General features: G+C 35.2%; 3 protein-coding genes across 3 annotated transcripts; all 3 read left to right on the forward strand.

Moving 5' to 3' along the window:
- Positions 1-1516: 1516 nt before the first annotated feature.
- LOC108218742 (delta(12)-fatty-acid desaturase FAD2) lies at positions 1517-3142 on the forward strand. The gene is made up of 2 exons (XM_017391829.2): positions 1517-1654; positions 1777-3142. Exon 2 carries the CDS (start codon positions 1788-1790, stop codon positions 2964-2966), a length of 1179 nt encoding a protein of 392 aa, XP_017247318.1. The 5' UTR covers positions 1517-1654; positions 1777-1787; the 3' UTR covers positions 2967-3142.
- A 2372-nt stretch (positions 3143-5514) lies between these two features.
- On the forward strand, positions 5515-6976 carry LOC108218743 (delta(12) fatty acid desaturase FAD2). Its single transcript, XM_017391831.2, has one exon. It carries the CDS (start codon positions 5606-5608, stop codon positions 6755-6757), a length of 1152 nt encoding a protein of 383 aa, XP_017247320.1. The 5' UTR covers positions 5515-5605; the 3' UTR covers positions 6758-6976.
- A 4074-nt stretch (positions 6977-11050) lies between these two features.
- LOC108219326 (delta(12)-fatty-acid desaturase FAD2) lies at positions 11051-12636 on the forward strand. Its single transcript, XM_017392709.2, has 2 exons — positions 11051-11228; positions 11313-12636. Exon 2 carries the CDS (start codon positions 11324-11326, stop codon positions 12497-12499), a length of 1176 nt encoding a protein of 391 aa, XP_017248198.1. The 5' UTR covers positions 11051-11228; positions 11313-11323; the 3' UTR covers positions 12500-12636.
- The last annotated feature ends 4535 nt before the right edge of the window (positions 12637-17171 follow it).

Raw genomic sequence — 17171 nt, forward strand, 5'->3', positions numbered from 1 at the left:
AGTGTAATAGATATTCCTTTCACAACATTTGGATGAGATTTTTAATTTAAATAATTTAAGATGGGATAATTGAAAATGAAAGTTTTAAACATTTCAACAAATTACTCCAGAATTAATTTATTTTATTTTATTCTCTTCTCGTTTCATTCTAGAATAGAGACAATCTTGGTGGGTGTTTGGCAACCCATTTTAAGCCGGACTTCTCGGCTTATAAGTTAGAAGCACTTATTCGTACCGTTTGTGTAAAAAGTCAAGAAGCACTTATAAAAAGCGAGGAATGCTAGCTTTTGTTTCAGGACTTCTACTTATTTTCCAAACATTTTAATTACTTATAAGTCTTATCATGCTTCTAACTTCTACTCCACTTATTTATTTTAAGCAATGTTCACCCAAATGGCCCCTTGATCTCATATGAATTTGGGTCACGGAATCTATATTACCGGCCTGACTAAGATATCATTGACGTGAAAAATGGCCGTGAGAGGAAAATAATATAAAAAAAATATTATTTATGTAAATTTTATTGAATTTTTAGAAACTCTTCCGGAGATGCTTTGATTCCGATAAAGTGATTTTTTTTATGTGATGAATAGATTTACAGTGAGTAGTTTCAGAAGCTGAATGAAGGTCAGTCGCAGCCCAATAACGGGCCATCATAGTCTGTATGAACAAACATAGCTTTCAATGAGCCTCCTAGTCTGGCCTGGTTGAAAGTAGAACAACGTTTTCTTCTGAATATATCGAAAGCATATATTTGGGCTAAACATATGCACAAAATTGAACTTGAAAACAAAGCCCAACATGCTCATAATTCTTCTCGTTCATGCCAACTCTTAAGCAAAATACGCGTAATATATTGATCCCAACTATTTTGTAAAGGATATTAAAAAATGTATAACTAAAGTTTATATAGAATTTGGTATACCAATTATGAAAAGCGTAAATATAACTAAAGTTAACTATTAGAAAACCTTTTTGCAGCCACCTAATTAAAAAATACTCATTTTCAATTTGAATCAAGTTAAATAAAATTTAAAATTTTGACATTTCAAACATCACATGTTTATATTACATGAGAAATATACACTAGTTGCACTTAAATAGAAATGAACTTGAAAATAACTCATGATCACATGTCACTTGAGTAACATTGTTACAGATTTAAGAACAATACTATATTTATTAAAAACTTAAACACTATACTATGTAAATGAGATGAAATAAACTATATTTAATTTCTTAATGGTGATTTTAGAAATATTTTATCAAATAAAATATATAGGGCAGTGGGATTGTACTTGGTTTGTCTCCGTATCTCCACTGTCAAGAGCCAAGTATTTTCGTCTTTATGTAAAGAAGAAATTAGTGTATATGGTGCCCAAATACGGTTTGACGTAGATTACCAAGGTCCAATATGGTTAGCAGTCTTGGATGGACTTAGCCGCCACAGAGGACTCCAATGCTTGTTAATATTCACGAGGCCTCAAACATAATTCCACTTGTTTAATCATTTTGGCTGGCGGGCCTTTTCCCATATATACCACACAAATTCAGTGAACACAACTTATTTCACACAAGTGCTCCCTGGTGACCTCAAGCAACTAACACACAATATTCTCCACACCAGAGCTACCCATCTATCTGATCTTAATCGGTAAGTATAACTTGACACTATTATGCCTGAGTCCGATCCGAAATCAATAAAATTTGATAATTTGGTTAACATATTTAATGTACGATGTGTTCTTACATTTTTCTTTTTGGTTCGGTTTACAGATTATTGAAAAATGGGTGCCGGTGGAAATATGGCAGCTACTGAGGATTCCGATCGTCGCGTGAAGAGGGTCAGGGGAACTAACGTTCTGCCGCGAGCTCCTCATGAGAAGCCTAATTTCACATTGAGGGACTTGAAGAAGGCGATACCACCACACTGTTTCGAACGATCACTTCTGCACTCGTTGGCTTACCTTATTGTCGATTTTATGGCCAATTATGCCATGTACTTTGTGGCGTCGAATTATTTTCATCTTCTTCCTTATAAACTAGCCTATCTTGCCTGGCCTATTTATGGTTTCTGTCAAGGTTGTGTTATGTACGGCCTTTGGGTCATTGGTCACGAATGTGGCCACCATGGCTTTAGCGACTATCAATGGGTTGACGACGCGATAGGTCTTTTCACCCATTCTCTCATCCTCTGTCCTTACTACTCTTTCAAAATCACCCACCGTCGCCACCACGCCAACACGTCGAACCTTGACCGTGAAGAGGCCTATGTGCCGCAAACAAAACCTGATCCGAATTCATGGTACTGGGGAATTTACGGTACATCAGGTCGTATTGGCGTGCTACTCTTTAAAGTCACATTAGGCTGGCCTTCTTATCTTTTGTTCAACATGGCTGGAAGAGGTTACAACAAATTCGCCAACCATTTCTACCCCTACAGTCCCATGTATTCGGCTCGTGAGCGAATCGAAATCTTGATCTCGAATGCAGGGATTCTCGCAATGCTTTACGCGCTCTATCTTCTAACCGTCGCCAAAGGTCTTTCCCACACTCTTCTTGCCTACGGCATCCCTCTACTCGTTCACAACGCTTTCCTTGTGATTGTCACCTGCTTTCAACACACTCACCCTTCGTTGCCTCGCTACGATGCATCCGAATGGGACTGGTTCAGAGGAGCTCTCTCGACGGTGGACAGAGACTACGGAATCCTCAACCATGTGTTTCATCATGTGACGGATAGTCATGTGGTCCACCATTTGCTTTCGACGATTCCTCACTATCATTCAATGGAGGCCACAGAGGCCATCAAGCCGATACTGGGGGACTACTATCAGTATGATCCGACGCCGTGGTACAAAGCCATGTGGAGGGAGATCAGAGCATGTCTTTATGTGGTGCCTGATGAAGATGAAAAGAATAAAGGTGTGTATTGGTTCAGTAACAAGACCAAGTATGATGACTAGTCTATCAGGATCAAATTACATTGAGGACCAAATTTCACAATTTTATCCAACTTGGTCTTGTAAAAGGAACATGGAAAATTAGATTACCCTTGGGTCTGTTTATCTTTGTGTAAACCATGAAGATGATGTACCAGCTGTATATCAAATTAGAAATAATACTACTTCGTTTTATCTCATCAAGGAGGTTTCAGTTCTTTATGATTTGTTTATGAAATTTTGGTGAATTACTAATTCGACTTGGTTTTTATCATTTTTCTTTCATACTATAATAAGCAATCGTAGTTACTTGTCTGATAAAGCAAACTTTTAATAAATTAATATTCGATTTGTAAAAAAGGTTTTCAAACTTGTGGTTGAGCAAGCCAACTACCCATTCAACTTGAATTATTCCTGTTATGTGAAAATCGTGAAACATGAGGACCTGGATGTGCAGTGCATGATAATAAGATGTATTAAGCTCCATGCCTCTGAAAAAGCAAAGTAAAAGAAAAACATAGTGAACCTGGCATACTGCTAAAGCTGATGTATATAAAGAAAAGACGACACATGCAGGCAAATTAAACAGCAGCTGGAGCGGGACGCCCCCCTACTCGATCGGCTATTCAGCAGATAACTATTGTCTATTCATGCATCTTTTAACGTAATATGTTTGTTTCTTGCACCAAGTACGAATTTGACGATATGCTCGAGAATCTTGCAGCTAAAAACGATTGCATGTCGTTTTACCTTTTAATAGTAAATATAAAAGATTATTTATGATTACATAAATTGTAAATTTTCTGGTAGCAAGTTACACTGACCTAAATATATCAGAAAAAATTAAAAATAATTGAGCAACCTAAAATAATCTTGCACTAATCTGAGTAAACATCAAACTACTTCACAGCAGCTCCTCATTCGGACAGATAGCAGCTGCTTCTTCGTTGCAACATGTCCCCTTCATGACATCCATGTCTAATGCCGACACATATTTCTTTTTTGTATTGTTTTACATGAAATTATATATCGGTCCGATCAATGCCTAAATGCCACAATCGTCTTGTTTCCTATCTGTTCTTGGTATATATCAGAAACAGTTCAGCGGCGGAATTATAAAATCACTCTGGGATGTTACTCTTATTTTGCTAGCTACCTGATTAAACAACACCTGTTTTGTTACCTATTGACAGATACTGGGTATATTCTCTTGATGCATTATGAATGTGACACTTACATACTATATATGCCGAAATTTGAATGGATTAGGGGTTTTAACTTTACATGTGTTGTATTACATACAGTCTGCATGATCTTCATTCTTTTCACATTAATATACATCTGTTGCCGAAAATGGATGAGACCATCCAGTTGTAATAGTGCAGCTAATGGACTCATTATTTTTCACAATACGCGTCACTTTTCCAGTCCCGTTGCCGATTGTACAGAACTGATGATGAACGACGTTTAAATTCATGCATAGAAAGTTAGAAACTAAGCATAGACACGATATTATAAGCTAATTTCTTTTCCTTCATTTTCGTTCGAGGAATGCTGTAGGGTTTCCAACCGAGTCTCATAAAATTTATCAAAAATAATGCGACGTCATAATGATTTTAATCACTTGTTGAAAAATGCTAAATATAATTATGGGATTCAATAAATATTTTTATTTTTCCTTGAGTACCTTTGCATATCTCAAATTTTGTCTCAATTTTTTTGTCAAATAACATGAAAACAACTGTTTTTATTGGACGATTTAATTAGGAGGGTAGGTGGTCTTATTATTATTACTATTATTATTATTATTATTAATATGGATGAAACCAATAAAAAATAATTAACTAGAATTTTGAAAATAATTTTTCGAATATCAAGCATTGTCCGTTTCTTTTTGTCATTATTGAAATTATCAAATTTCCCATATTACTTAAACTGAACAATGAAATTTCCAAAAAGCAACACTGCTTTTCCTAGTGGCATAATATATAAGATATGTTTAGATTGTGACCACATTCATGAATCACAAGTTACTCCAGACTGGTTCTTACTTAGTTTATACTCACAAATTAAGCACCAGAATCAGAAAAGAATATTATTTTCGGATGCCAACATTGGAATTAACGATCAAACAAAATCAATCAGCTAAAAAGATAAGAGAATTTATTTTATCATATCTTAATCGAATGAAGATCTCGTATCTTAACTATTTAATTATATTTAGGTACCCCGAAACATATTAGGTCTTCAGTCTCATGCTTCCATGTGCAATAATGGAATTGTAGTGCCAGTCAGTACACTCATACAGTAGTCATACAGTATGGGTTTATTTGGTGAACTTGTACGCCAGTTTTGACCTACGAGACTTGTGCTACTACCGAAAACAACACCACTATAATCCAAGGCGCCCGCCTTCAGTGACCCAATAAGGTAAACTAGTTGAGTTCGTAACATATTATTTTCTTACCCCGAATATTCAAATTTATCGGCCAGGGTAACACAAATGCTTCACTTACGTGTAATTTATTAATTTTTGTGGCGGGCGTAGTACAAGCTATATATACTCTACTCCTTTGCTTCATTTTCTCATCCTTCCTTGCACTTAAAACTACAAACAACAAAGGAGGGAAACACAAGCTTCCCCTCATTTTTAAAAGAAAAAAATGGGTGGTGGTGGACGAATGTCGGATCCCCCAAGCGGGAAGAAGACTGCAGCAGAAGCGCTTAAGCGAGCTCCTCATGAGAAGCCTCCATTCACTATTGGAGACTTGAAGAAAGCCATCCCAGCTCATTGCTTCGAGAAGTCTCTGGTGACTTCTTTCCGATACCTGATTCAGGATCTCCTCATGGCCTATGCTCTTTACTATGTGGCCACCAACTACATTGACCAGTATCTTCCCAGCCCTCTTAATTACGTGGCTTGGGCTGCTTATATTGCCGTTCAAGGCTGTGTCCTCACCGGGGCTTGGGTGGTTGGGCACGAGTGCGACCACGATGCTTTCAGTAACTACAACTGGATCAATGACCTTGTTGGCCTCGTTGTCCACTCTTCTCTTTTGGTTCCCTATTTCTCCTGGAAAATTAGTCACCGTCGTCACCATGCAAACACTCAGTCCCTTGAAAATGACGAGGTTTATGTCCCCAGATTCAAGTCCAATATCCGTAACTATTACAAGTTGCTTAACAACCCACCTGGCCGAGTCCTTGTGTGGCTCACCACACTCCTCATAGGCTTTCCATTGTACTTGATGTTCAATGTGTCCGGACACAAATACGAGAGGTGGACTTCCCACTACGATCCTCACAGCCCACTCTACTCGGACCGTGAGCGCAAGGAAATCATTATCTCTGATATTGCCATTCTTGCTGTCATTTACGGACTATACCAACTCGTGTTGGCCAAGGGATTTGCATGGGTGTTCTGTGTATACGGAGGCCCATTGCTGGTTGTTAACGGCTGGTTTGTGCTGATCACCATATTGAACCACACTCACCCATCACTGCCATACTATGACTCCACCGAGTGGGACTGGTTGAGAGGAGCTCTTTGCACTGTGGACAGAGATTACGGAATCCTGAACAAGGTGTTCCACAACGTATGCAATGCTCATGTCTGTCACCACATTTTCTCCATGATTCCCCATTATCACGGACTCGAAGCCACAGAAGCCATGAAGCCAATATTGGGAGAGTACTATCAGTATGATGGAACTCCGATCCTTAAAGCAATGTACAGAGAAATGAAGGAATGCATTTACGTGGAGAAGGATGAAGGGGAGACTAAGGGAGTCTACTGGTACAGAAACAAGTTTTAAAGTAAACCAAGAGGCATAATAAATTGAATCTGCATTTAGTTACTTGGTTTGTAAGCCAATATAGACATCTTTGTTGTTTTCGTATGAAATAATTCGGCAGCACGTACTCGAGAACACTAAGGTTGTAGCTGTGAATATGATATCAATTGTACGTGTTCCGATATATCTAATATAATCAGCACTGCATGGCTGCAGCCTGCAAAATGTTACCTTCTCTAATTGCGCAGTAACAAACTGATTGGCGTTCCGAATATCGTTTTCCTGAAGCCGATTAAATCTATGTGCAGTGGTGCGCACACAAAATTAGATACAATTTATATAGAAAATTGACATGATAATTAATATAAACAAAATTATTATTTTATAATGGATAGAATATTATGTGAGCAACTCATCGAAATAATAATAAAAGTTGTAACAGAATGCTTAGGCCTGACAATTTAACACGTAACACGCTAAAAAGAAACGACACGAAAAAAATGGATATGAGTTTTAATTTTTGATATACGAAACACGAAATTTACACACGATAGATTTCGTGTCGGATATGAGTTTTCATTTTGGGTACACGAAATACATGAAAGTACACGATATATTTGTACATAGATTTCATTATATATATGTTATAATATATTATACAAATAATTGTGTTAAATAAATATATATTTATATGTATATGTAGATATATATTATAGATACATTAACAAATTTGTAGATAATTGTATGCGAGCATAAATATATCATTCATATTTAGTAAAATCATACAGAAAAATATATATTAAAGCTATTTTTTGATTAAAGATATATTATATTTTTATATATAATGTACATCAAAAGTACACGGAAAATACACAAAACATTTCAGATCGGATACGAGTTTCAAATTAGATACACGAAATTGATAACGTGCGAATACAGATTTCACCTTGACTACACGAAATACGAAAATACGCGAAACGAAACGATGCCACCACTATGAATGCTGTATGCATGTTAGGAACTTTTTCTTAGATGCGGAGGGTTCAACACGGTAGTTGAATTTGAACTGAGACTCTTCCTAACTAATTTTATGTTAAAGTACCGGAATTCGAAATGTTTTTAAATCAATTTTCCTTATCATGTTAAATAATCTACTATGAAAAATTCATCTAAATTTTTTAAAGTTTTAGGACATTAGAAAAAATTGGAAAAAAGAAATGATATTGTGACTTTAATTTTCTCGTTTGTGCAAGCATGTCTTATGTGTTTTCAATGTCGTAAACTTGAGTCTAGACGGTCATTTAGACTTTATGTCCAGGTGATAACAGGTTTTAAAATATTCCAATTTAGTCCATACCCGATAATGTAAGAAAAATGATCAAAATCAGATTAAAATTGGCTTAACACAATCTAAGCGGTCAATAAAAAAAGAAAATATACGAAGTAACAAATAAATTGTTAGCCATTTTAATAATTAAATAGATAATAAAACAATATTCACTTCTGGGTATCTCAATCTTGTACAAATAAATATTATATTAGTATGAACTTGCTTATTCAGTTTTTCTTTTATTACATACACCAAATATTTATTTAAAATTTTATTTTATATTATTCATTACTTAGAAACTTTATTAATAAAAAGAATAGACATGATAATTTAATTATCAAAATTTATTATTTTTAAAATTAAAATTATATAATTCATTTTTCAATTAATTTTAATTTATTAATAACCCACTTGAAAGTACTCATACGGTGGGCTGCGTACTGCCTAGCATGTTTAGAACATTGTTTCTGCCGCGATCAAAAATAAAGAAACTCATTGATTAAAATAAGTACTGATCAAAACATGTACAGTGAATGAAGTTGTAAAACTCCTGTGGTCTCAAATTAGTAAATTAGTAGTCATTTTAATTTTCTGATTCATATTCTAAGATGGGAAACAAATATAATTTAATTTAATATTTCTCTTAATAAAAAATATAAATAATAAATTTTACTAATAAACTTATTCACGGTATCTTCTCTTTTATGTATATTTATGAGACACATACAAAAATTATAGTAACTACTAATTTCGAAAGCAGTTATAATATTAATGAAAGAAAATTTAAAGAATTTTCAACTAATTTACAAAAATTATCAAATTATTATAACGAATTTTCTAGTATGTGATCGTAGACAAACACTAACAACGATTTTTCAATTAGATGTCTCCCATTTATAATTGTTGGTCCCTCGGTGCACAAAATTCTACGCCAATCAAAACATTTCATCTAAATAAAAAGTGGTGGTTGTTAGTTTAGAAAGATCCTGTATACCCTTATTATAATACTTCCTCCGTCCCGCAATACATGTCTCTTTTGGAAAAAAATTTGTTCTATAATATTTGTCCACTTTTGATTTTTAATGCAAAAATATTGATATTATTCCAAAATTACCACTCTTGAAAGTTGTATAACAATTAATAAAAATCTACATTTATGCATTTATTATAAGAACATGTGAGAAATTTTTATCTAATTAATATTTTTTTAATATGCATAATTTTTTTAAAAGGAGACATGTATTATGGGAAGGATGTACGGTACATTTATGAATCTTTTGAGACCCGTTATCAGCTTTTCGTTATAAAATTCGTGTCTTATTTTGAATGTTCTGAGCGCCAGGTAGCGGGTTAAACGTGCTCATTTTGAATCAAGCCATTGGCTAATATTAGCACAACGACGACAACAGACTGTCAAAAATTGTTAAAAGGATAGCACGCCAATATAGAACAGTTACTAGTCTCCCCCTTGAATGTATTGTAATTAGTGGAAAATTTCTGTTTATTGCTCTTAAGTAACTCTATACACTTCGAAAGAGTCGACAATTTTACGTAAAGATATTATTAACCTACACCTTACTTCTTGACCTTTATGTCGACTTAATTAACAGAGTATCCGAAATCAAGTATTGTAATGGAGGTATGTTTTTTTTACAGAATAATGGAGGTATGTTATTACACTTAAACATTGAAGTTAAGCATTATTAATCTAGTGGTGTTAGAATTAAACAACAGCCAACCAAATCTATCGTGTAATATTATTAATTATTATTATACCTCCCTCGGTGAAGACTGTGTGTGTGGCCTAACGTAAGACTAGCCGACGACCAGTGTCTGTCTGCACAGCAAAACGAGTTCGTAGTGTATGGAGTCGAGGAAACGTGTTTCACTACTTCGGTGAGGAGCACAACTTACTGCACATCTGAATCTAAGCGGGAAAGAACTGATACTTTCGGTTTTACTGTTAGAAATGGCTAGCTAGTTCGACCTACAACTAAATCCCCATATACGTCTAAAAAGAAAAAAGTACTGCCTAGATAACAAATTTTGATCGATTTTTATTTCGGTTACATGTTGAAATAATTCGACATACAATACATTGCTGTAAGTGTCACTCGCATAATACTAAATACATGACTCGATAAATAATCTCAACTAATATTTTACATTCAATCTCCGTAATTCTTTTATGGACACACATCAAGTCCACAGCTTCTTCCTCAAAAATATGGTGAATAATTTCTTTGAGCTTCAATCCAACATTCATGTAAATCAACCAAAATAATACCATGCATTTCATTAAATTAAAAAAATGTTGAAAAAACAAAAATTTGGTAAATCTTCGACTCGTATCATTAGCTAGATAGATTAAGCAAATTATAAAGAACTGGTTTATTGGCATCCTATAGGGGGGGAGGGGGTAGATCATCAGCACCTAATCACTTGATTAGCAGCACATGGAAGCAACCGGCCAAAGATTTTATGATGAGATTATATGGATTTGCGAAGGAATCGAATCACAACGACTGCATCATTATCATATAAAGCAAAGGATTGGGTGTTGTCCTTGTATAAGAGTCGCGTAAGGAGACTAGAGCTTTAAGTGTCACTTAAACAAGTGTCGCTAATGAGAACTAAAGTGTCGCTTATGTACTTGTTAAATATCGACAGACTGTCGTCGGTCACATTCGTAACAGCCTAATTAGTAGACGAAGTGCGATACACTTCGATGAATGCATATTTTAATCATTCGTCGTCACTCATCAGCTGTACTTATTTGACAAAAATTAATCTAGGAACTCGGAATCAAATTGAGTGAGAAGTTGAATCGCAAAAAACGAAGTTTGTGAAAAACTAAACAGAGCTAATTAGACACGTACAAGTTAAAGTGAGAAAATAGCAAGGACAAGGAAAAACAAAAGGGGATTAAAACTAGTGCATGGCGGGCGGCATACTTGGACTCTCGTACTAGTTTTACTCGCCTTGGAATATTGGAATGGCGTGCTGCCTACTCGGTCCCACTTTGTATATTGCAATGCCTCTCCATCTCGCAAGTGACATATATATAACCATAACCGAGCACTTAGTTTCTCAAACACAACACTGAGATCAAGAGAAACATCACCACATCCAACTCCGAAAGCAAACACCTAGCTTTCACAGGTAATAATTTGTTCAACATTTTTACTGTTCGAGTAACATATATAGCATGCTTGCTAGGATTTTTAATTTTGTGTTTGCTTGCAGCTCGTTAAACAATGGGTAAAGGTGGTCGGATGCCGGTAGCAGGTGGGGACACGAAGCAAGCCGAGAAGAACGAGGATATATTCCGTCGAGTTCCTCATGAAAAACCACCATTCACTATCGCCGACATCAAGAAAGCCATTCCACCTCACTGTTTCGAGCGCTCGCTAATTCGATCTTTCGCCTACCTGGTTTACGACTTGGCCGTTTGTTTCCTGCTCTACTACGCAGCCACAAACTACATCAATCTCCTCCCTAAGCCTTTGTCTTACCTTGCATGGACTGCTTATATTTATGTTCAAGGCTGTTTCATGTTCGCCGTTTGGGTCGTGGCTCATGAGTGCGGCCACCATGGTTTCAGCAACTATCATTGGCTAAACGACACCGTTGGCTTTGTCCTCCATTCTCTCCTCCTCGTCCCTTACTTCTCTTGGAAAATTAGCCACCGTCGTCACCATGCAAACACCAATTCTCTTGACCGCGATGAAAACCATATTCCTAGATTTAAAGAAACCATCCGTTCTTACTATCATATCTTCAACAATCCAATTGGCCGAGTTTTCATCATTGCCTTCACCCTCACCTTAGGATGGCCTTTGTACTTAATCGTAAACATCGCTGGACGAACATACGATCGACATGCTTCCCATTTTGACCCATACAGTCCTATCTACTCCGATCGTGAGAGAGTTCAAATCTTGTTGTCAGATATTGGTTTTCTTGCAGGATGCTATTTGGTGTACAGGGTTGCTTTAGTAAAAGGCTTCACATGGGTGATGCTTGTCTACGGAGCTCCTCTACATGTTGTCAACGGATTCTTGGTGATGATTACTCTCCTGCACCACACCCATCTTTCTTTACCTCATTATGATTCGTCCGAGTGGGACTGGCTGAGAGGAGCTCTGGCCACAGTCGACAGAGACTACGGGATTCTGAACAAAGTGTTCCACCACATAGCTGACACTCACGTGCTTCACCATTTGATCTCCAGCATCCCACATTATCATGCCGAGGAGGCAACTGAGGCAATCAAGCCCGTGTTGGGGGACTACTATCATTACGATCCGACTCCGTTTTACGTGGCAATGTGGAGAGAGGCTAAGGAATGTCTCTACGTCGAGGCAGAGGATGGTGATAAGGCCAAAGGTGTGTACTGGTTCAAGAACGATCTTAAATCAAAATCTTCGTGAAGCAATGATCTGCAACTACTCCGTCACCAAGAATTCAGTGTTAGATGAAAAGTATTCTTAGTACAAAAATAAGTACGTATGTATAATTTCACTTTGTGTTGTATGGAAAATGCATGCACTGCTGAATTTTTTTACCATGAGTACCTCAGCTCTTCACAGTCTAGATCTTTACTTGTACCTTATCCATGGATAGTGCTTTACATCTAATACATCTACGAGGACTAAACCAAACCTGCAGGCTGCAGCTTGCGAAGAAATAAGTTAATAATGTTGGAAATAATGTAATTATTGGGCTGGCTGAAGTTAAAATTGTTGCCGATCTGTTTATTGTTTACAAGTGAGAAGTTATTCATAAATACAAAATAATATATAATTTATGTGTTTGAATAATATTTTTTGATATTTATAATTTATTAGGTATAGATTATTATTTTAATAATAAAAAAATATTAATAATTTGAAAGTGATCATGTACATTTTTGTAAAGCAAAATTTAAAAAAAATAGATGAAATTAGAATTTTCTAATTCTCATATTTCGACTTGTAAGTTAAAATTGAGTCAAATTTCTTGCCCAAATATTATAATTATTTTTTAATTATATTTTGGATGATTGTTAAGCAAGTGTCAATGATTAAAGACTCCTGTTCATGGTATTTCACCCTTGACTCTTTTAATTAATGGGCAAAATTATAGAGAAAAGATCAAGACTTTAGGTATATAAAGATAGATCTAAAGCAAAAGAATTTAAGAATCTTTTTCATGACGGTGTGAAAAGCTTAAACTAAAAAGAATAACTCAAATTAAAGTTTAGACAAAGTTTTATCTGGGCTAAACTTTAATTTATGTCGATCATTACTAATAATTATTTTGATAATAATAATTTCTTCACCTGGATTTTAGCTCACCCCAGCCCGGCCAACACAGGCACATAATTTATGTGTAAACCAGCAAAAAGTAGTTATGTCTATCGGAATTCATACGACTGTTGACGAACTTATGAAACACGTACATTTCTGAATACACAACAAGTTCGAGGGTTAAGACATAAGCGCCCAGCAACGTAGGGCCCGTCTCGTTTATGATTTGTAATTCGATTAACAGGAATCAAATCTGAAACACATAAATTAGTATTTGGGTTAGTCATTTTTCAATATGAAATGTGACTTGATAGATAATCATTACTTCTATATTTATTAAAATACTCATTTTCATATTTTTCATTCTCATTTTCGATTCACATCCTGATTTCTGTTTATACGTTTTTATAAATTGCAGTTTCAATTAACTCTCTCCGGTTAGAAGAGATGTAATAAATAATCAATAACTAGTATCTAGTATCTAGTATCTATGCATGTTTGTATTTATATATCAGATTTTAGTTTTAAAATATTAACATGATATTGTCTTCAAATAAGTATTCAAGTACATCCATATATACTAGCGTGGAGTGTCAAGGATATTCGAGAAAAATTAAAAAATCTAAGTACAGGACGTCCTCCACACAAATTGCTTGGACCACCCGTTTACGACCTGTCACCTGTGCAGGGCTGTTGGTACTTGGTAGTTTGCGGCAAGTGGTGTATGACAATATGTGAATACCATTTAAACGTGTGCTTTGCACATCTATTACAGGATTACTGGTGTATATTAGGGCTGAGCAAAAAACCGAATTAAAACCGGAACCGGAAGAAACCGGGAAAAACCGATTCGAAAAAAACCGAACCGAAACCGAAACCGAAAAATTTAAAACCGATCCGATTTAAATGGTTGGGTTCCGGTTATACGTCTAAACCGAACCGATAAAACCGAACCGAACCGATTATTAAAATATAATTTAAATAATAAATATTTTATATATAATTGATACAAATTTTTAAAAATTGCAAAGATATTCAATCACAGAATAGATCTTTGGTTTGCTGTTGTGATCATGGATTCTATGAAAGAACTGAAATTTGTTATAACCAGTTTATTTACTCCACATCTGCATTAGTATATACTTCCAGGCCTCTGCTTGTTGATGCTATGCAGTATGCAAGTCTGCCTTAATCTGTTGCCTAGACTATCCTTTAATTTATGTCATGTTTTATGAAGTTCTAACTTGATTCCCTCTGCTGGATGCCTAGAACATAAAATGCATTCCTCCTGTTATTTGTGTTGAATTACGAAGTAAAATTATTTATTTTTGTATTGCAATTATCAGCCTATTTTGTATTTATTTTCTCGATTATATATTTGTCGGTTTTATAACCGAAACCGAACCGTTTACAACCGAACCGAGGTTTTTTAAACCGAATCCGAACCGGCGGTTGCGATTTTCGATTTTAAAAACCGAAGATATATGGTTGCGGTTCCGGTTTCATCCAAAAACCGGACCGAACCGACCCACGCTCTCCCCTAGTGTATATTACGAGTGTGTATTAAAACGCCCACACCACACACAAATCATATGTACCACCGTATACATGCACAGTTCAGGACCCACATATATGATGGTCTGTTTCTGGCTTTCTGCAATTCGTGCTTTTATATGCAAAGACGTTCAAGTCTTCCGAGCACCCCTAGCTATATGTACGTGGGGGAAATTTAGGAGATTTACACAATTTATTTACTAGACATATACCTGGTAAAAAAATGCCCTGTGCTAGTATGAAAAATGCTTCGCAACTTGTACGTGGCACTCGATTAGTCGATTTACGTTTGGGGGTGTTTGGTTCATGGTTAATGAGTCCGGTTAACAGGATTCGGAACTTTAATCTCATGACAAGTGTTTGGATTAGTTATTTGGTGCTATGGAATGAGAACTCCAATCCTTTTAGGAGTCGTTTGGTTTACGGACATCTGGAATCAGGTATGTGTTTTGTTCATTCCAAACCCATATCTGTTGTTTAGTTGTAAAAATTAAAACTCGAAACCTATACCTCAAACCCCCAAAGTATGGGTTTTTGATACTTAGGGGGAAAGTGAGTATGAGATGGAGGGTATGGGTATCAATTCCATTTTTGATTTTTTGTCTCTATTTCAGTAATTAAAAATTAATTTTTAATACAACAATAATCAATGATGCAAATATATATAATAATAATTTTTTTTAATTTTTTTAATTATATAAATTAATAATATATATTTTTTAAAAATTTGAATATACTGATTCCAGATCTCAACCAAACACATGATATCAGATATGATACCTTAAACTCATACCACCTTAACCCGATTACTTATTCCAACCCCATACCATTCGGTAAACCAAACGATCCAGGGTTGTTAAATCATACCCTTCCCACTCCTTGGGTTACTATACTATTCCCATTAACCCCCGTTCTCATTCCCAACCTTAATCCAAACGTCCTCGTAGCGTTGCGTTAATATTACTGATACTCTAATATGTTGTATTACTGTTACAAAAATTATACTGGGTGCTAAACTGATCAACATGAGCAATGTAATTACCAATGCTCATGTAGTCTGTATGTACTCCATAGCACGAATTTCACTATTTATATTTAATTTAATGAATATAAAACACAAAATATATTTTACGTGAATTTTTTATGATAATTGGGGTGTCTCAAATCAAAAATAACAAAATATTTTTAGTGATCATAAAGTTTTCAAAACAGAAATATAGTTATAAACCTAAGCTTCAGGCAAATTCTAAAAACAATTAATTTCTCCGTGGAAGGTATCAATGCTCTTGGTCTTGTGGACACTGCAGTACAGGCTCAATTTGACTATGTGGGGGAGAAGAAAATCTTACCGCGCTCAAATTGATTATGCGAATTCTCAACGGGTTTCTCGAATTTCATAGTTTCGTTTTTAATAATGACGACTGATAAATTTCTAAGAGCATCTCCAACGACGTTGACTATAATCGTTGGCTAAATTAGACCTGTAAGACATTATGTAAAATTTGCTGAACCTGTAAGACATTTTGCTTCAATGGTATTGGCTATAATTTAAAAATAGTGTATTATTAATATTTTAGATTGTTAAAATAGAATATATCAGTTAATATGGTAATAAATGATGTGCAATCTTCCTACAGATTTTCTTACAGACCTGTAGAGGTTCGACAAATATAGTCAACCATAGGAGGTTGGCTACAATTATAGAAAACAGATTCATGTGATTGGAGTGTGATTTTTTTAACAAGTTGGCTAAATTTTTTATATTTGGAATGACAACTCACCTTTTTTCTAAAGGTTTTGTATGGTTGGAGATGCTCTAAGAGTTTTGATTAGTTTTGCAAATATTAGAATTCTATTTCATTAAATGTTTATTGATAAATGCATAACAAATTAATATAAGAAAAGTCGCCGTAGGAAAACCGTATTGTATGTGCTGATAAATTTAATTGTACGTCTTCCACTACGGTCCAACGGAAATTTGGATATTCGTTAGAACCGTAAGCACTGAAAATTCAATTGCCTGCCAGTATTGACTAACATTTTCTGACAACTATAAAAATATGAGAAGCTAAATGAGAGTGGTAGGCATTTTCGATCACCTTTATTTAGCAAAAAACGGGATCTTTTTCCAACTTTCCCTCGCTCTTCCCTGTATAATTTAAACTTGCAAGTTTACTCCATAGCAGACGATAAAGTAGATTGCATGCCAGTTTTGACATTAGCCTACAATAAAAGCGCATAAAAATCTCCTGGCCATATT

This window comes from Daucus carota, chromosome 4 (assembly GCF_001625215.2).
Source record: "Daucus carota subsp. sativus chromosome 4, DH1 v3.0, whole genome shotgun sequence".
Taxonomy (NCBI): Eukaryota; Viridiplantae; Streptophyta; class Magnoliopsida; order Apiales; family Apiaceae; genus Daucus; species Daucus carota.

Excerpts from the sequence above, each read along its gene's own strand:
- LOC108218742 (XM_017391829.2), top strand. The coding sequence starts at position 1,788 with ATGGGTGCCGGTGGAAATATGGCAGCTACTGAGGATTCCGATCGTCGC.
- LOC108218743 (XM_017391831.2), top strand. The coding sequence starts at position 5,606 with ATGGGTGGTGGTGGACGAATGTCGGATCCCCCAAGCGGGAAGAAGACT.
- LOC108219326 (XM_017392709.2), top strand. The coding sequence starts at position 11,324 with ATGGGTAAAGGTGGTCGGATGCCGGTAGCAGGTGGGGACACGAAGCAA.